This window comes from Cyrtonyx montezumae, unplaced genomic scaffold (assembly GCF_038088225.1).
Source record: "Cyrtonyx montezumae isolate F1298 unplaced genomic scaffold, pur_monq_1.0 scaffold_5, whole genome shotgun sequence".
Classification (NCBI taxonomy): Eukaryota; Metazoa; Chordata; class Aves; order Galliformes; family Odontophoridae; genus Cyrtonyx; species Cyrtonyx montezumae.
In genome coordinates this window covers 9168850-9189896 of record NW_027072056.1, presented here as the reverse complement: position 1 = coordinate 9189896, position 21047 = coordinate 9168850, and the positions used below count along the sequence as shown (strand labels likewise).

General features: G+C 40.3%; 1 protein-coding gene across 1 annotated transcript in view; it reads left to right on the top strand.

The window, feature by feature from the left end:
- PID1 (phosphotyrosine interaction domain containing 1) overlaps window positions 1–20651 on the top strand; it is a 78787-nt gene extending 58136 nt beyond the window's left edge. Inside the window, exon 3 of the mRNA XM_065748562.1 lies at window positions 18692–20651. Coding sequence (XP_065604634.1) covers window positions 18692–19168 — 477 coding nt within the window. The 3' untranslated portion in view covers window positions 19169–20651. The remainder of the gene's footprint in view (window positions 1–18691) is intronic.
- Window positions 20652–21047: the final 396 nt, after the last annotated feature.

The window sequence follows — 21047 nt, the reverse complement described above, 5'->3', positions numbered from 1 at the left end:
TGTAAACTGGAGCTGTCTCAGAACTGGAACCACCTATTGAGAATTTTCAGGATTTTTGTTTGCTTTTGCTAAACATCAGCTCCTCCCTAAAGTGCAAGCTGAAAGATAAATTGGTGAATGGGGTTTTTGCAGTTTCACAATTAATAAAAGCTTCAGTCATGTCACAGGGGTGAGTCAAATGTCCCTGTTTCATTCCTTCCTCATTTTCTCTCAGCTTAGGTTTCTTTCTTAGTAAGATAGTAACCTTGTTTTGGAGGGAAGGGTGGGCTGCAATAGCAACAGTCTGTTCCCCCTGGTTTATCCCTGCGGTGAGAGATGTAGTACAGCCGTGTGCTGCATGTGAGATGTCAAATGTGGTCAGAGCAGCCTTGCAGTAAACACTCCTTGCTACACGTCAGCCCGCAAAATGTAAATATTTAAGGGATCCTGTTGAAGGGTAAGCTCTTTCAAGAGCCTTCTGTTTATAATCATTCACAAAAGTAGATGTTTCCTATTATACAAAGAGTGTGTGGTAGGTTCCTGTGCTTAAGTACTTCACTAACAGCAGGAAAAGCACATGGAGCTGGAGAGCTAGGCTTGCTGCTTCTGGGTGCGTGCTGCACCAGCCAGGCACAGCCTGTTGTTCCTGCAGCTCTGGGCTCCATGAGGCACAGCTGCTCCTGGCCCACCATCTTCCAGCACAGAGGAGAGCAAGCCTCAGCCACCTGAGGTGTCATTGTGGTATGTGTCATGCCATAGGTCTACAACTCACTCATGCTCAGACAGTTATAGAATCATGAAATCATAGAATGGCTGAGGTTGGAAGGGACCATAAAGGTCATTGAACCCCAGCCCCCTTCTGTGGGCAAGGTTGCCAGTCGGTACATCAGGCTGCCCAGGGCCTTATCCAGCCCAACCTTGAACGTCTCCACGGCCTTTTGTTCCCATTTGCAAGTACTGTGTAACATAGAATGTGATTCCCTGCAGAAATTCACTGGTTGAACCATTTTTATTAGGATAACATAACTTAAAAGTGTTTGGAATATATTGCTTTTTATATTTTCAAGGTGCTCTGCTGGCACCTCCTCTGCAGGATGATGTGGTTTTGGCACAGATCTTTATTTCTGAGTTCTCTTTATGCAAATCTTGCCACAAAGAGCCTGCTGCACTCTCCTGTGGTGCAATCATGGGGAACAGTGAGCTCCCAGACTTCTCACAAAACATGTGGTTCTCTTTTGTTCCTTTTTCCTTTTTCTTCCTCCCCCCTCCCCCCCCCTTTTTTTTTTTCCCTCTTCCTTCCAGAAATATAGTTATTCTGCCACAGTGCAGATACAGCTGTAGTGACCTTACCTTGTATCATCATAAATGTTTCCAGCATCCCAGGCAGCTGCTGAAGTGAGCAGTATAAGCAGAACCTCCAGATAGTTCTGAACCTCAGAGTTTTTTCTGCATGCATCCAGGTCTCCTGTGGAGCATTTTCTGGCTTTGCAGACAATTTTGTATTCATTTAGATGAATTCCCTTTTAGTCATGTCAGGGCAGGAGTCTTGCCCCCCTGATATAGATTGATGTAGGATGTGTTTGTGTCATTTTAAATTCAGGAATTAATTATCTTTTCCTGCCTTGTGTTGTATTTGGCAGTTGTTTATGGTCTGACATCAAGCTATTATAAGGTAGTATTATTTCATCTCTTTAAGCTGCTGTGGATGAGTTATTGAGGAAGACTGAATATTCAGCTAGTTTGATCTGATTAGGATTTATTCAGATAATAATATTTATCATAAAAGTGTGGTCTGATTAGATTTATTAAATGTTACCATGAGCCATTTACCCTGGAGAGAAAACAAGAGGTAAAAATGTTCTGGGAGACTGGCCAGCAACTTGGAAAGCTCATAATAAAAGTATGAATAATAATAATAGATATTTGACATTGATATAATCTCATTTCTGTAATTAAGGTTCTTCATCCAAGATACTCACTTATGGCCTCCATTCACACACATTGTACTACCCAAGGGGAAAAGAAACAGTGGAGCTAGCTCAGACGATTGCAAGAGAGCGCTCAACTTTTTGTAGTGTTACATAATTTTGTTGTTGTTATTCTTTTATGTCTCTCAAAGATGTAGGTCAGGTATAAACTGATTTTCTCCATGTTTTCCTGTACTTCCTACCTGCGCTGTGATGCCTGTACTGAATATGAGTTCTGCTGCTCATGTTTGCCCTTCTGTGAAGGAGCAAGTAGGAACAAAGAAATTGCTATTGCATTATAATGTCTAGGAGGCAGCTGACTAAGAGGAAGCTGAGGTTTTCTGATGGTACAGAGGGTCCTTTGCCCTTGAGTCTGGCCTGGTTCTGACCTGGTGATGCAAATTCAGCTCTGGCTTGCAGTTAATGAAATGCTGCAATTAAATAGTAACAGTGTCCTGTAATATACAAGTGGTGCTGTAATGAGATGCTCCCAGCATTGCAAGCTTCTGGTTGCATGCCCCATCTTGGTATCTGATTCTTTCTCTGGTTAAAACAGCTTCTTTGGCTCATGTGAATGAATTGGTTATTTCAGGGGTCTGGGTATTTTATTTTATTTATTTTTTTTGTTTACTATTTATCTTAAATAAGATCTACAAGATCCAAAGTTATCCACATGTGAACATGTGTTACAGATTTTCTCTGTGCTTGATGCACAAGTGGGTGTGCTTACAGCATGGCTGTAGATCTGCTTTTTTTGCCTGAGAGGTGAAAGATTTGACCTCTAGAACTGGAGGTTCACCAAGGGATTGGCTACCAGTAGTACCCTATGATGAGTTTCTGTGAAGAAGAATGTTAGATCATTGTGTTAGGTTGTCATTTAAGCAACTGCTGCATGAGTATTTCCAAATCCAGTATGTTTCAAACTGTAGACTACAAGACTATTTTGGTAGGTAGTGAGTCCACTCAAATGGTTTCAGATAGATGTCTGCCACAGCAGGAGTGAATGCTTGTACTTGGCCACCAAGTGGCACTCCTGACCAGCAATCTAACAGGAGGAGGGTCTTTCTGTCACCAGGCTGCAAAGATCTAAAATACAACTATTTGCAAGTGTGTAGACAGCATTGAATCAAACTGAATTTCTGAAGGTTAAATTACTATCTTCAGGAATGTACTATAATATCCAGTTTGACATTTCATTATTCCAGTACAATATAAATATCAAACTTGATTAGCTGTCAAGTGGTAACAAAAAGAAACTATCATCTTTCCAAACTTTCCCCTCCCAGAAAATAGGAGGAATCATAAAAAATAGCTGGTTACTGAATGTGGATTAAAGTTTCAAAATATCCATCGTAAATGGTCTTCTAGTTAGTTTGCTAGAATATTTCTTAGAAGATCCCATTATGAAGAGTGTTGGTGTTGGTTGCTGTTCTTTCATCCAGCCTTAGTGTTGCATCTGAGATTCTTTTTGACACTTTGATATTGTGCTGTGTTTACAGGACCAAAATGTCCCAGTACCTTGCCCCAAATTTTTTTAAACAAAAAACAAAACAGAACCAAAATGAACAAACAAACAAAAATTCAAATAAAACATTACATTTAATTGACCTTGTTTGCAAAGAGAGCAACCAACTATAGTCCACAGTTTTACATTAAGATACCACAAACCAAGCAAAACTCTGATGTGATCCAAATTTGAGTTACAGGATTGTGTTCAAATTTAGGATGTGCTGAAATTTAGGCAGTGCAATGTTTAAGACATTATTCAGTGTCATAACAAATTATCCATCATCCTATGTGGATCTAGAATTGTTTATAACCTTTTGTATTACAGTGAACAGTTTCTAGCTGACAGCGGAATTACTGTTCAAACTATGTGACATCAGTGTAGTTCTTTTTTTTTTGCGAGATTAATAGGTAACTCCAGCCTACTGTCTTACATATGTAGCTGTGGAGACAGCTGTTGGAAGAGGAACTTAAACAGTATTTCAGAGTAAATGCACTGGGTAGAACTCTTGTTCCTAATGAAGATGGGATATCATCATAGAATCATAGAATGGTTCTGATTGGAAGAAACTTTCAAGATCATCTAGTTTTGACCCCCTGATATAGGCCAGGACACCTCCCACTAGACGAGGTTGCTCACAGCTCCATCCAGCCTTGCTTTCAGAGAGGGGGCATCTACAACTTCACTGGGTAGCCTATTCCAGTGTCTCACCACCCTCAATGTGAAGAATTTCTTCCTAATATCTGTCTAAATCTACCCTAATCCAGTTTAAAACCATTTCCCCTCGTCCTGTCGCTACATGCCCTTTTAGAAAGCCCCTCCCCGGCTTTCCTGTAGGCTCTGTTCAAGGGAGGACTTACCTTTGCAGGTAAGAAAGAATCGTGGTTCTTCCTGGAGTCTGTCTATCACAAAGCATTGTTAAGACTAGTGGCTGTTTTCAAAAGGAAGGAAAAGTTGGTCCCATTCATGGCAGGTTGGTTCCTTGTTTAACACTGTGCCTAGTGTTAATCACCCAGCCCTGTTTCAGGTAGATGACTGTAACTTATCTGACAGCTGTGTATCTACAGATTTGGATTTGGCATAGATGCCTTTCAGCTTTCTCTAAGCAGTCTTTCAGATGTCAGCTTCCTGTGGTGGGACGCTGTCAGACCAGGGCTGAAATTTCAGAGTTCTAGAATGCTTACTTTTAGCTTTTAACTGCAAATGCCAAACAAACTTGGTATTTTCAGATATTTTTTACTCTTTTCAAGTTACATAACTTCATCACACAAATGTCTCTGCACTGAACATGGGGATCCCTGTGGAATGTTCTCTTATGACATTAAGTGCTCTTCAAGGACAAATATTTTATATGCTTTCTGGTTTGTATTCAAGTTGCAAAGAAGACAGTTAATTTCTAAACTGTTGTTTAATTGAAATAAAATTAAACATCAGCAGAAGTTACGATATTTCTGTACTGGATTTGTACTTCATTATGAATGGCATCCTTAAGGACTGTTAATTGCAGTAATATTGGAAGTGTGACTTTTTTTTCACGGTTGGGAAACTGTAAATAGGTGTAACAGTGATAGTATATCCTTTGAATACTTACGATGGGAACTCGTTCTTCATTTTTATCTTAACAAAGAGAACTTTGTATTTTCCTCATAAGAAGCAATGGAGTGTCATAGGAAAATGTATGACCAATTTCTCATGAGTTTCTGTTCTTAAAACTGATTTCCAGTTATGATTTAGGGGTTGAAAAGTGGTATTTGAGAAGTAAAGTCATTTAGTATTCCAGTCATGTGACCTGGTAGTCTACTTCATTTCTTTATCACACAAGTTTCCATTGTTAGTATCAGATTAGTTATACAGTAGAAATAGATGTTTATGTTTTAGCATGTACTTGTTTTAGCTTTTAGCATATGATAGCCAGAAAGTATGGAGCTTGTAGATACCTTCACTGGTCACTCTGAATTTATTTAAAAAAAGAAAAAAATGAAAGAAAAAAAAAAAGGCTCAAATCTTGAGTTGAGAAGTGCTCAGGGCCCAGTAGCACTTCAGAAGTAGAAGATGCAGCTTCATTCCATGGCCTGGCCAGAGCTGAGCTCTGCCAGCTGGTGCTGAGAGATGGGTCACCCTTGTGAGAAACCCCTCTATTGCTTTCTAGCTGAGCTCCCTCCTCACTGCCTAAGAAATTGGCTGGGTATGGGTCCACTCTTACTCCAGTCTAGCCTGGGTGAAGATGCAGCAGGGAGAAGATGCAGTGCTGGAGAAGGTGTGGACGGCTGAGGTGGGGTTCCCCAGTGTTCTGCTATGCCATCCTTCCCAGCTGACCAGCCCACAGGGGTTAGAAATGTTATACAGAGATTATTTAGGAATGAAGAAGGAGGATATACTCATGCTACTGCTGTGGTGATGGCAAGCTCTTTACCTGACCTTTTGGGTTTTTCAGGTCCTACTGGTGGCTCCAATTTAGTATATAATGTACTTTTCCCATTCTCCTCTGTCAGCCTAGACAAGTCACTCTTGCCTTGCACAGTAACTTTTCTGCAAATTGCTCATCTGTCTGATTAATCCAAGCAAATACCATCTCTATATGTCCACAGGATTTTCTTCCTGATAGGTTTGAGCATTCCAGAACACTCTATTAGCCATCAGAATGGGCTTTTGATCCTTTTTCTGTTTTAGTTCTGGTTCAGCACAGCTGTTAAAATGGTGTCTTGGCTACATTAGGGAAAAACAGAGTATTTATCTTGGCTCTGGTTACTCATTCACCGTATGGCACCACAGTTTCACTCTCATCTGTTTTGGGAGATGCTTTAGTAGTCCCATGTTTCCATATGTGTCATTGATGTACTACCACACTGCACATAAACCTGCGCATACTGAAGACAAGAAAGCCCAAGGTAATTTTTTCTCTCTGTCATTGGTGATTTCCTTCTGTCTGTTGGTTTGCTATCAAAGAGTTGACAATACTCTATCTTTTTAATAATTACAAAACAATACAGTCATCTCTTAGGAACTTCAAACTGATATCTCTTGGAAAAGAGATTGGCAATAACTTCCTTTAACCAGGAATTCAGTAGATCTTCAGAATGAATGGTGGCTTTTTTTTTTTTTTTTTCAGTAGTACTTTATATGTTATTATGTCCTTCAGTTATGATTATGGTTTTCTTTGTCAGAGAGTCATCTGTTGAGGACTTCATATGAAGTTGAAGAAACTTGGATTAGGAGAGTGTTATTCCATAACGGGTTATATAGTGAAGGAAAAGTGATTATACACTTACCTAACTCAGTCATTTTTGAGCATTATCCTTCTACGTGGAGGGAATTGCTGCCTTCTTCTGTTGACCATTACAGAATTATTCCATGCCTAAGATTATACGAGCTGACAAAACCCAGAGCTATACATCCTATTCCACACTTGTAGTACTCCTTTGGATACAAATTTCTCTTCTATTCTCTTGTGGGTGGGTATATCATGTGCATAGTGTGTTTTACCTTTGTTTTCATTAAAAAAAAAATCCTGAATGTGGCGGCTTGGTTACTTGGACAGAGGAGTAATACACATAAGTTGAAACCTGGTCTTGCCATTGCATCCTTGGTTTAATTAGTTCAAATATAGTATCTTAGCTATACTAAGCTATACTTATCTATACTAATTTACACTTATACCTGTCTTTGTGTCGTGTACCAAAGAGTCTGATTGTTAGAAAGTGTGAAGGACGTTATCCTCTTTTCCTAAAGCATAAAATGGGAAGGCTGTTTTCCTTTTAAAAATAAGCAGAGCAGTTTGCTTTACATCAAAGGGAAACTTTTGGTTTCATGATTCCTTCCAAATAGTTTGTAGTACAAATCCAAACCCAATCTGTAAGTAGTAGCCCAAGCCTTCTTTCAAGTTCTTACTTAATAAAGCTAATTGTGCTGGTTGTGTATTTTACCAAAATACAGCAGCCTTATATAACAGAGTAGATTATGCTTTGGCATGTGATACTGTGCAGTCATCCTCTTGGACCACCTCCAGAAGAGCACAGGTGGCAGTTCTGCTGGGATCTCACAGCTTCTCTGTTTTTAATAGTCTTTTCTGGCTGGTATGCTCTATGGTAATGACCCACCCGTGAGATGCACTTCCTTTGGACAACTTCGTGGAGTTTTTTCTGTTCACCTTCTAAAGTTTCTGTCCAGTATCTTAAATTAAAAATGTCTGGATAAACTGTTCAGTATTCATTCTAATCATTGATTTATGGTCAAATTATCTCAATTTGAGGTAATGTTCCTATGAAGCAGTGAAGTTATTTTGCTTCATGAATGCCTGTCCTTTGTGTTCTCTAATTCCTGGATGATTATAATATTCAGGACCTGCTCTGCAAAGTGAGTGGGAAAGTAGCAGACATACTGGTGTCAAGGCACTTCTCCCACATGTCATCAGTAGGTTCCTGATGACACTATATTAGGGAATGAGATGCACCGTGTCCTGAGCACTGCAGTCATTTAAAAGCTGTGTCTTTTTTTACAAGGGTAGCACACCGAGCATGGCTGCTAGAGCCAAATTTCCATTTGGTTAATTACTTTGCTTCCTCATAAACTGCCCTTGCAGTTTCTCTTGGTAATGCTATTTATCATCCCTCTTCTAAGCCCCGGAGTTGTGTATACAGGGACATTAAACAGCTGCTCTTTATGTTTAAACTATATAGCTTGCTAAATGATTATTTGGGAAGGAAGGTGTTATGAATAATTCTCTGGAATTATTTTGTAGTATATAGATGTGTACTTTGTATCTTGTAGAACAGCACAATGTCACTTGATGTATGCACATAGGAAGTTGTTGATGTGCACTGCTGAGCAATCTTTGGCCTCTGAAACCTAAAGCTGTGACAGGCATTACAATATGATGTATTAATGCTGCTTGTGGCTGTTAACAGGTTCATCTCAAAGGGACCATGGCCCAATTCACTCGTGCATACAATTTGATCATGCTGCCCACACACATCTATGAGAAGACTGTTGTTCTTGCTGTGACTGTGTTTTAAACGTGAAGATTTTTATAGTCTCTTCGGTACTGGAAGTGCATTTCTGTTGTATTTAATTCAAATCTTGTTAATGGCGAACCATGAAGATAAATTAGAATCTATACTATCTGTTACATATCGTCATTTTCAGGTAGAGACTAACTTGTATCTCAGCTTTTTCTCCTTGGAAAAAAAAAAGGTAAAGAAGATTCTCCAAAGAAGCATCATGTGCTTGCTGCCCTTGCCTGGAGTAAGAAACACTTTCTTTTCTTTTTCTTCCTTTCCTTTTTTTTATTTTTTATTCATGTGTGTGTGTGCGTGTGCATGTGTGAGTTTCTTCTTGTAGTAGCAGGATATTTTTTTATAAATGAGAGTCCCACACAGGAACAGCTTGGTAGGCATGTTTAGATTTGATTTTTGCATATGTGACTTGAACTTAAATGCTGTTCTTGGCTTTGCCCTGGTTTCTATTGGGTTTCAGACCTGGAAGAGATATTGGCTTGTTCTCATGAGGAGATATCAGAGGAGAGGAGTGGAAGGCTAGAAACAGATGATAGGGCACAAATATTATAGTGTGTGCTTTTACTGCAAATATCAAAATGTTCATCCTTATGTTTTCTCTGTCTGTACGGTCTCTTAACGTTAAGCATTTTTTAGGGAGCTGTGAAGCACCTTGCTGATGGAAAGCATTCAAGTAACTGTTTATGTGGAGAACACTATCACCAGACTTCTTGGATTTTTATCAGCTATATATTGTAGTCATAGCTAGCAATGTTATTAACTTTTAGATGATAAGACCTCATTGAGGTTAATGTGCTGCACAATGGCTGCTTTTTGTAGGGAGGGATGCATTTTGCTCAGAGACATCATAGGCCACCTGTAATGTCCTTTGCTTGAGGAAGATCTTTTGTTGTCATGCAGAAGAGTGATTTCAGAATGCTAATGTTGCTTTCTTCAGTACTGGGTCTTTCATCCCTGTTTATACCAAGCAGCAAATGGAGCAAAGGTGACCAAACTTCAGTGGCAGAGCATTAGGTGGGCTCCCTGCTGCACAGTGCTTTGCTGTACAGTCCCAGCGACTTCCAGGCTGCAAAGAGGAAGATTAAAAAAAAGTGGGGGAATAAATGGGGCTGCAGCTATATTTCTTTTTTTTCCTAAAGCAAGGCAAGACATAGAGAACAGATGAATATGATGCTCAGTGGCCATTCTGAATTAGTATTGATCCTACCGATGTGTTTTGGCACTGTATTTTTATATCCTTTCTGTCACAGTACACTAAAAACACAGAGATCCTCTGCAAGTATAGATTTGAACAGTCTTTTTAAAGTCCAGATGGCTGTTTTGGTTGGCTGAGAACTGCAAGATTGGGACCTTTATGTAATGTTATTGATTATTATGTTTTTAACGGCAGATTTTATTTTTTTTTTAATGAGAACAGTGAGTCACAAGAAAAACAGTAGAAACCTGATCTATTTCCATCAGAAGTAGTTTTGTTTATTCCAGAAATCCCCCAAATTTGCACCATGTTGTCATTTGTCAAACAGAGCAGCAGCAGGGCTATTTACTGTAGATAGTGTTACTAAATCTATGCAAAATCAACTTCAGGACCTGTGGAAACTATGGGCCCTTCTTTGAGTGATGAGCTCTACAATCCCAGAGAGATGAACTACTGGTATGAAGGGAACTCTTAGGAGTTTGCTGTCTGTACAACTGGTGTGAATTAAGTAGTTGCTCTGACTTGTAGCCCTACAAACTGTACTGCAGAAAATCTGCTATAATAGATACCTAAATTGAAGACCTTTGCCCCTTTCCCGTTTTCTCTTTCAGATAGTCCTGCAGTCTCTCCAAACCTGGACTTGGTCTTCCTTTCATCTTGGCTGAACTTGGCACTGTAGAACTCTTTCCATATTGCTTTTTTTTTTTTTGCTCCAGGTTGTTCTGGATAGTGCTTTTCGGCTGCTGTGTTGGCTTATCATCTTAGAGCTGAAATATATGCTGGGAGAGTGGGTTGGGGGTAACACAGCTTTTTTGGAGAGAGATGCAGGTGATGCTGGGATTAAATTAGCTAGACTAGGAGGAGGGGTTTCGTGCCAAATCACTGTAAAAGGCCTTGTGTTATCTGGAGAGATTCCCAGGAGATGAAGCTCTTTGGGGCCAGGCACCCTGCGTCACTACCCAATTCACTGGTTCCTATGTGGGCTGAGGATTGCTTTTGGCTCTTTCTATACTGGTTGGAAACAGATTACCCACCTGAGCCAAGAGAAAAGTGACTGTATTGAAGACACAGGCCAACACTAAATCCATTGTGAAAACAGGACATTGGAAGCACTGTGAACCATGGCTTTTGAAATGAATTCAGTTCTGTATGGCATCGTGATCTAGCCTTATACTTACTCTATGGGACATGTTTTTTTTAATCTTTTGTTTAGTCTGCTAATGTACTGTTGTACTGCTGAGTGAGAAATTTCTGGTCGGATGGTAATAAGGTGTCTTAAACCTTAGAAGCTGTGTTGTTGTATTCTTTCTTTCTGTACAGAACCTGGGTTGTTATGCCCCGCACCCAGTATGGAATTTGATCAAACAACTATGAATGATAAATCAGTTGCAGTTATCTAAAGACTTACTTAGCAATAAAGAAGAGCTGTTTAACTGTATTTTCTTTTAATAACATATTTAGTGCATTTTATTCTGTTGAAATATGCAGTCTGCACCTCGTTGCTGCAGTGTAAGAGCTGAAGCCCAGTGTAGGCAGTGTATTACTTCGACAGCTTTGGAATAAAGCTTTTCCTGGAGACACTATATATTTTGAGTGCTAGAAAAAATCTCTATGGGTTTTGTTAAGTCATGGAACTCATTTCACATAGTGATACAAAAAGGAGATGTAAAACTAGTGACTGCGTACCTTTATAGAAGGCTTTGTAGATGTGGGTATAGTTGTGTTTATATGGGAGCTGATATTTCCATGGTCTCCCTTTCTCTTGGGGGGAATGCATTTGATTTGCAGTATAGGGAGGATAGCAGAAGGAGTAAGTGCTGCTGTTTCTGGGACTCTCTCACGTGTTTGTGGTTTGTTCCGTCATTACTCTGGTGTTGTTTTTTTTTTTTTTCCCCTCATTTTACTGCTCTTGCAACAATCAGCAAGAGGAAGAGCTGAAATAGCTTAGTTTTCTTCTTTTTTATTTTTTATAGCTATTTCTCCTGCAATGTAGGCCTAATTCTTCTTGAAATAGAAAAACAATTTGTAATCATCTTCAGCTGTCACTGTTGCTGGCTCCTTTCCCTTTTGCTCTTAATTTGAGGTGTTGTTAAGCTGTGCCAGAAAGCAAGTGCAGTTGAGCTATTTGGTCTCCAAAACTCAATATCTTAGTAACACGGGCTTTGTTCATTTTTATTACTTGGCATCTTCTTTTGAAAGGAAGAACTAAAGGGGAAATACAAGGCTCTCATGGGGAATGCACAAAGAATGGAACCCTAAGAACAAATCTCTTAATCATAAAAAATCCTGAATAACATGCACTCCACCTGGCATTCTGGGAGTACTTCAGTATCCAAAGTGTTGAAGAATATATAAAGTGCATATGCATTGGTAGAAACAGTGGCCCACATTATACAGCCATTCCTGTACTCATCCTTTGCATGGTCCGTTAAATATGATTGTAGAAGTTTTCACAGGGCTGGTGCCAATGTGAGCTTTCTGTGGGCTGGAAAGAAAGGGGAAAGTAATGAAAGCAACCAGCCTCCACCCATGTGCTCCCTCCCTCTGTTATGAGACAGCAGCTGTGAGGAAGCTAGGACCAAAAAGCCTTCTGAAACATGATGAGTTGCTTAATCAGATTTCCATCTTTGATAAATATTATAAAGAATGTGCAGGAAAATATCCCTAATGTAATTTGAGTATGAAAGTAAAGATAGCTGTCCATACTATGGGTGATCGCTCTCATACAAACTTCTGCCACTTTCTCCTAGCAGAAGGGTCTTCTCATAGTGAAAGTTTTGAAATGAGAAGAGATAGGTTTTGGAAGGATTACATCTGAAGGAAGGTACAAGTAATTGTAAGTAGTAACTGGAGTGTGGGTTGCTTTTCTTCTTGCTTCCCTGGCTTGCCTCCCCATCTCTTCTCCTCACTTTGAGAAACCTCCTAAAGGACATCAGAAAAAGACCTGGGGTATCCAAGAAAGGTAACTGGACAGAAAGGAAGTTATGTGAGACAAGGAGAGGTGTCAGAAGAGGAAAATGATCTAAATATTAAGACAGAAATAATCCAGAATAAAAGCAATCATGATCTTGTACAGTTGAATGTCCAGCAGTCCTGCTGAAGTTGCCTATGAACTTTATTCTTTCATTTATGTCTTGCACTGCAACTATTTTAAATTGCTATTAGAATTAATATAATTCCTTGAGTTTTAAACAGTGCAGTATAAACCTTCACTCACACTGAGGCCCAAGTGTCTCTGAGTACAAACTAATTTCAGCTTGCCAGTTCCACTTGATTTCATTTCAGACCCATCCCTGCAAGCCAAACCACAAAAAGAGTTTCCTGTCCAGTGGAAAATGAAATGCAAAAGAATATCCCTTTGTTGTTAATGGGTGGCTGCAGGGAGCAGTGCTGCGGAGGACGCAGAGCTGGCTCTGCCTGAGGTTGTCTTTGGGCTTGGTTAACTGGGTTTTGCCAGTTGGGCAGACCCTCATAGTCCACTCTTTCTGAGGACGGTAGTTTAAAATCCAGGGTAGTTTATACAGAAACTCATTGAGCAGCAGTCCGATGTAATACAAGGTGAAAAGCTCAGACTGCTGCGTTTCTCAGGGTTGTGCTTCCAAAGAAGGGCTCACGTGCTGCCTTCTTTGTCCTACACTGACTATTTGGCTTGTGGAGCTAGTCAGAATTTTTTTGTTTGTTTGCTTTCATTCCTCTCAGAGTCTATCAGTTAAGCCGTAAAGGGTAAAACTCTCTTCCAGCACATTTATTTACCAAATATTAAACTTGTCAATCATCAGTGTTCCCTCCTTGCCCCCATGCAGCAGTGTTTGGGTGGGAATTAGGGCTGCAGCCCACAGGTGTTCAGCTCTATGGAGCTTGGTGCTCCTGCTGCCCACCCAATGCACTACAGTGGGATGCCTGGCTAGCAGCTCCCTCCCCTCTGATGCTTCCCTTCTTCTGGAGCTGCACTTCGGTTCCTCAGTAAGATATGATGTTAACAAAAAGTGGCTGTTCCCCCCTCTCCAAACTGAAGGGCACCTGGGAAAATAACTACTAGTTCCACTAGTTGCACAGCTCTGTCTGTCCTTCCTCTGAACTTCTCTAAAATAAAATGCTTCTTCACGCATTTCTGTAAGCTGCATTACTGCACCTCCTGAGTGTTTCTGTGGAGCCCAGTGGCTCCCACAAAGTCCTCATGTTTGTACTGTGATGGCTTTGCCTGGAAGTCCACAGTGTGGGCAAAGCAGCTGTGACAGGCAGACAGAAACTGTGCAGCCTTTTTCTCTCCTTCACTGAGTTAGATTTTTGGGTCTTGAGCAAATGTTGCTTGACTGCAGCTCACAATATTTTCTTAGTGACCCAGTGGAATGTCTGGAATATTTTTATTTTTTCTCCAGAGCCAAAAAATGCTCTTTGGCTCTACATCCCCGTGCCACTGGCCTGAAGCAGTCATTGCCCATGCACAAGGAGGGCTGGGCCAGGCCAGGCCAGGCTAGACTGTGGGATGTCAGCTGGTGGTGAGTGTTCTAGCACCAGGCTGGTGATGGTTGATGGAAGTGCTATGAAAGTGCAGGGAGAGCACTGAGTGCATTGTGCATGCTCCCGCTGCAGCAATGCCTTGTCTTCTGCCTCGCTTTCCCAGTGCCTGTCCCTATAGGTCTGGCAGACATCGTGGTCAGTCTTGCCAGACTGCCCCAGGACTGTGTGCCCAGGGACAACAGGGTGATGTACTCCATGAAGAGGCAATGGCTCTGGTGAAACATGCCCTTTTCATTTTGTACTTGTTTTGTCTTTGAAAAAAAAAAAAAAGAGGTGATGCTTGGGATACGGCAGCACTGTATCTAATGCAGGGGGCAGAAATAAGGAAGAGTGATTGAGAGAGAATACGGGGAATCCAGAGATATCTGAGCATCCAGAGATGATGTTAGGAAGGGTAGAGAGAGCCATATGGTGGGGGGAAATGGTCACTAGTGCTGAAATCAATTAAGTCAGCAGCTCATTTAGGGCAGTTTTAGTATACCAGCTGGCTTTCCTCTTCCTCTCTTTGGGCCAGCCACTGCCTCTCTGGGATCAGCCATGCAGGGGCATTAACCTCTCTGCTGTTTTTACAGTTTGCTGTGGTACTGTTTGGATAACAAATGTGTTATTTTACATCAGAGCCTGGACTATGGTGATTGTAAATATGCAGGGTAAATAACTGATGGCTCAAGTCCAGTGCTTCATTTCAGTTTTTTCATTTTCTTTGTTAAGTGTGTTTATTTGTCAATTTTGTTGACAGAGACCCTTGTTGTCTGGTGTGGAGGAAATAAATATATTAAGTAACTGAGTAGCTCATTTTTCTGTATGACCTTTTGATCACAGTCTTGAATGAGAACTGGAGTCCTGTGTGTGTACGTGTTCCTGTGCCAGTAGAGCATCTGCCCCTGCATAATGTAATAATTACATCTCTTTGCAGCTTGGATCCACTTTCCTGGAGCAATTTTAATTGACAGAGAGGGGCTGGGGAACAGAGGGAGAGAAGGAAATTAGGCCATTTGACTTCTGGAGCTCAGGTGAAGACGGTGATTTAGGGTAAGATGGACTTGTAACGTGGAGCTTTGTGTGCTCAGCAGGCCATCAGCTGCATGGTGATGCAGGGCTGGGCTGTGGAGCTGTGCTTGGCATGTGCAGGAGCTCAACTGTTCTTTGCTCAGATGAGCTAAAGGTAAACGATATGTGCTCAATTATAAAGAAAGGAATTGCATATGAGAAGTGAAAACTCCTCATTATGTCTGACAAATCGAACTGTGATAGAAGTGAAGATTTCTGTCAGCTGTTCTTTTGGTCTTTTTAGAGTTTGCAAGCTGTCAAACCTAGTTATTAAAGCATGTTTTGACTATACATTACTGGACTGAAGATATTTAAAACAACGTCAAAATACTCAGTGGTTTTATATGTCCATCATAGGGCAAGGAAGATGCATTGTGTATGTTAACATGAAGCATCTTTACATGTCAGATAGCTGTAGCTGTTATGAATGGCCAAGGCATGGTGTTTTTCCACTGAGGACAGTTTTGTCAGATGCTGACATCAGATCTGGCAAGTGTCTAGGGCAAAATAAGGAGCTCTTCAGAGCATCTTGGCTTTTCCTAAAGGTTTCAATGTTTGCAAGCTCAGAAGTGCTGAAACCACAAATATTTGGTGTTGTGTTGGGTGGCAGTGGCTTGCCTGCGAGGGAAAGATCTAATAATGGAAAATACCAGTTTCCACAGAGAGGATGGAAAGAATATAGATAATTTTTAACATGCTCAGAGCATCCTTGGGAACTGGATCTTCCAGGAATCTCTTGGAAAAATGAGATGTACAAACCAAAGGACTGCAAGAACCGTAAGGGAATATATTTCTTCCCCTGGAAGAAGGTACAATATAAGGTATGTCTGTTCCTTAGGGTTAAAACAGTAGCATCACTAGGCTTTAGGCTTTTCCATTCCTTTTTTTTTTTTAAATCCAAAATCTTCTGTGGGTTTATTGTATTGTCTAAACATCTTATAAATATGTATGAATGCATTCTCAAAGGCAAATGAATGTATATAGTGATGATGCAGTGTGTTGTGTAAGGAAGCAGCTTTCCAAATGCTGCTACACAGTTATACCATGACACACTGGAGACAGTAAGGCTGTTAAGTCTCATTTTGGTAAATGAGCGATCATCCCATCCTTCTCACTGGCTGCTTTGCCTCGGCCACATCCAGTGTAATTCACCATTCTTCTTCATTTAATAACTTTATTAAGGGAATTACTTTTGAACACCAAACCTAGGCAGCCCACATGGGGGTCGGTAGCTGTCGGGGTGCAGGTGGCAGCAGGGGAGGAACAGCCTTGGGTGCTGGTGGTGCCCTGGGGATCATCCCCAACACGCTGTAGTGGCTGCCTCTTGCTGCAGCCCTTCTCTGCGGGGTCTCAGGGTTTGGTTTCAGCTTGGAGGTGTTCCTCTCTGCACACTCAAAAGAGTCCTGGTCTTCTCTGGAGCTCAAGTGTCTCAGTGGTGGCAGCATCCCTCATGCGGCCAAGCATTCAGAGCACTGTTTGGGCAGTGACGGAGTGCGTGAGCAGGAGGCTAATTCTCTTTTCCTCAGGGTTTAAGGGCTTTGTGCAAATCTCCTTGAAGTCAATGAAGGACTTCTAATGCTGCAGTGAGCTTTGAATCTGACCCCAGATGCACAATTAACTTGCAGCATGTGTTATGCTTTTCCTATCTGGTTTGTGAATATGAAGTGATACTGGGGAAACCTTTGGAGGATACACTGAGTACTTGTGAACATGCAAAGTTGCACATTGATCTTGATCTTTTCAAAGGAGTATGACTGCGGATTTATGTCAAACTACCCCCACTGTATGTTGCAGCTGCATTTCTCTTTGGTCTTTTATATGCTTTTTGTACATGTTCAGTTGGCATTATGAGCTCTGAGGTTTTCTCTTATGTTACTGTGTGGAACTTTAGGGAACTCATCTCTCATCACTAATAAAATAAAACAAAACTCTGGTAGGTTTTGCCTTGCTAACTGCTCTAGCTGCTGTGGTTCCCACTGTTTCAGAAATTATAAAGCTATATAAGACTTTAAATATTCCCAGTTCAGAGCAAGCATATTTACAGGCAAAGAATAAGACTTCTTATTTTGAAATGTCAGTGCTATGAAAATGCATTTTTGGCAAGAGTGTTTAAGCCACATGGACTTCCAATAACATTTTGTAAGCTTATTCCTTAATTATCCCTTAGTTTAGGTCTCTGAGCTTAAGAAAACCCATGAAACTAGCAGCAAAATATTTTTCTTGTGGAAAATTTTGTTTGCGTGGATTACAAAATTTCTATTCCTTGTGGATTTTTGATTTTTTCAAACTTGTCTTCCTTTTAATCTTTTTAAAGCATGTAAGAAATAAAAAAATGCTGATGCTGTGTACTTAATAGAACAGCATCAGCAAGCTAGTTTTGAAGAAATTAGCTTGGAAAGCGCATCTTCTCCAATCACCTTGAGTAAAATGCTCATGAGATTATGAGGCATCATGAAATGCACCATATTCTGTCTCAAACAGTAACTGCTGCAAGAGATAATTTATGCTTTTGCTTTCATATTTTCATAAATACTGCGTTCTAAAAATAGCAGTGAAGAGAATAATTCATGTAATTGTATTTGTATAGTATTACTTTATCTTTTTTCTAGAGGAAATCTCTTTTCCCAGATTAAATAGTCTTCCATTCAGCTGTAAGTGGAAGAATGCTTCTTTAGTAGCTGTAGAGAGTTAGGGGAATTTTTTCTGCAGTCTTAATATAGCATTTTGATAGGGACTACTCAGTGACTTTGATTTTTAGTGAACAAAATAGGGTAAGAGCATGAAATACTCATTTCTTTTTTTTATGTACATTGGATAAAAGGAAAAAAAAAACCTCAAAATAGTTATTCTGAAAGGCAAAGAGAAGATGATGATTAAACTAAGCTAGATTTATTGCTAGATGATTATTATTTTTTTTCTTAACAGCTTATTTTCTTAAATCGTAGGGAATGTCTCAGCCCTGTAGCTTAGCTCTTTTGAAAGACAAAGTATTTCAGTAGAAAAACCAAACATTTAAACAGTTTTAAGTCCTCTGCTGTAACCATGTTATCTTGACCTCTCCTGTTAATGTCTGAAATATGACACAAATAAGTGATCTGAATATGGTATGAAATAAAAAATGGTGGTTAGCATCCCAGCTAACTGGGGCCTGCTTCTGCTAACGTGAGCTTAGAGACATGGTCTTTCAACCTGGGCTTTTTCAAGGTGAGTTGAAGAGAGTGTAATTCCTTAAAATTTGGAAACTGAACATTTTTAATGTTGGAATTCGAATGATGAAAGCATCTGAAGAAACAAATGCCTAGAAACCAGTGTGAAATTTTTTTAAGAAGTAATGGGATTATAGGAAAGTTTGGACAGGGAGTTGCTTTTATTTTCCAGGCAAAAGAAAGTTCCCTGGGGTAGTGGGAAGCAACATGGAATCTAGTGTCTGTATTTCATCTATCTTTACTCTTCTTTGCAGGTTACATATTTGGGTAAAGTTTCCACAACAGGGATGCAATTTTTGTCAGGCTGCACGGAGAAACCAGTCATTGAATTATGGAAGAAGCACACGCTTGCCAGGGAGGATATTTACCCAGCTAACGCTCTTCTGGAAATTCGCCCTTTCCAAGTCTGGCTGCATCATCTAGACCTCAAAGGCGAGGCAACAGTCCACATGGATACCTTTCAGGTAGCACGTATAGCCTACTGCACTGCTGACCACAACATCAGCCCAAACATCTTTGCTTGGGTCTATAGGGAGATCAACGATGACTTGTCCTACCAGATGGACTGCCATGCTGTAGAGTGTGAGAGCAAGCTGGAGGCCAAGAAGCTGGCTCATGCCATGATGGAGGCCTTTAAGAAGACTTTTCACAGCATGAAAAGTGATGGCCGGATCCACAGGAATAGCTCATCACAGGAAGTGTCTCATGGATTTGAATCTGACGATGGCTGACTGAACTTGTTCATGATTCAGCAAAGGCAGAAATGGCCTAGGGTATCAGAGCTGATAGATGAATAAGTAACAGTTGAAACTGGGGAACGAAAAGACTGCCACATCCTTGGCTGACTAGCTTTTTAAATCAAAACAGTAATTTGGTACCTAAAGATATGCATCATAAAAGTAATTATGTTACATTGAAACCTGCTGCTGTTGTAAACATAAGAAAAGCTTCCCCCTCTTTTGCCCTAGATGTCTCACACCCACTCATTGCTGTCCCTTTCTCATCTCTGTAGTTCAGGTGCATACTGCAAAAGTAGATTCATTCCTGTTAATCTTAAAAGACTGGACAGGCAATGTTATTAGTTGTTATTAGTTCCTAGCTGGGGACTGATGATGATACAGAAGAGCAAGTAGACCTGGAAAGCCCTAATGGCTCTTGAAGAATCTCTCCGTGATGCATCACAAAAATCATTTCACCATGCATAGACTAAGGCAGCCATACGTAGCCTTTTAGACTAGTGGCCTGGCATTCTGCAGTTAATTCACATTTCACAGATAAAAATATGAAAAAAGATGCTTGTATGTACACATTATATCATATGCTATCCTTTATTTTATTCATTGTACCTATTTTCTTAATATACCTGCTGTCACCTCTTTCACCCAGCACCAGTAGTTGCAGTTGCAGACTGTAGACTGCAGGATACCAAAAGGGGTGGGCCAAACTCCCATGCTGGCTAGGAGTACAGCGAGCCAGCACCCTTATCTGGGCATTTTCAAGCCCTTATTTGCCCCATGAGTGGCCCACTGCTAAAGAGTTGAGGGACACTTGGGTCTGTTGTCAGTGTTTGAACTGTGACTTCTCATCAACCTCAGGTCTGAAGTGGTATGAAGACAATAGCCTCAACTCTGTGCTCTGTTGTCCCTGGTTGGATGGAGCTGGTGCTGCCTAGTCAGGAAGCCAGGGCTGCTTTACCATAAAGATCAAAGGAAATGGTCCAGTAGGAGCCAGATTTGAATATCTGTTCTGGATGAGAAGCTCGTGTTAGGATTCTCATACCTTTCCTTGTTCACAGATATAAAGACTCATCCTTTCTTGAATGCAGAAGTTTAATAAAACTCAGATAAAAGGAAAAACTTGTTTCACTTGATATTTTTTAAGGCCAAGAGCAGATCAATACTTTGCAAGTAATGCTGCTCCTTTATACAATATCGTTTGTAATTTTGGTACTGTTAGGGGCACTGGGGCACCTTACAGAAGCCTTAAAAGAAAGCTAATTGAAGCAGATAGCTCCATGTCTGTGTTTTGTGGGTTTATATGTTTGTATGTGAGTATGTATGTGTGAGTCCAGTGTTAAAGCATGTAGACTGAGCATGGAGGTATATTGAGGAAGGCCCACAGCCCTTGAAAATATGCTTGTTGCTTTACAATGTATGTAAACTATTATGCAGCATAAATGCATTCATACTTTAATAAAAAAAGTTGGAGTTAAAACTTGGGGATTTTAAGCTGTCTTTCCAAAGCAAACAATGTGGTTTTGTTTAATCCATGTGCATATTTTTGTTCAGTTGCTCTAGGGGAGTGAAAATGTCAATTGATTTCCATTTAGCATCACATCAGTCTTCATGAGAATTATCTTACTGATTTTTTTATTATTTTCTTTTAAATACTTGATGTAAATTATTGCTATTATTATTACTATTTAACTACACTATGTGGATGTGATTTATAATTTCAGCTTTGCAGGAGGCTTCAGAGATATCCCCCCCTCAAACCATCCTGCCAGTTTAAATAAACTCTGCTTACAGAGACTGCAGAATGGCTAACAGCTCAGGTGTTTGTAATGCTGTAATTCTTCTATAACAGGATGGAAAGTACAGCGAATGTAGC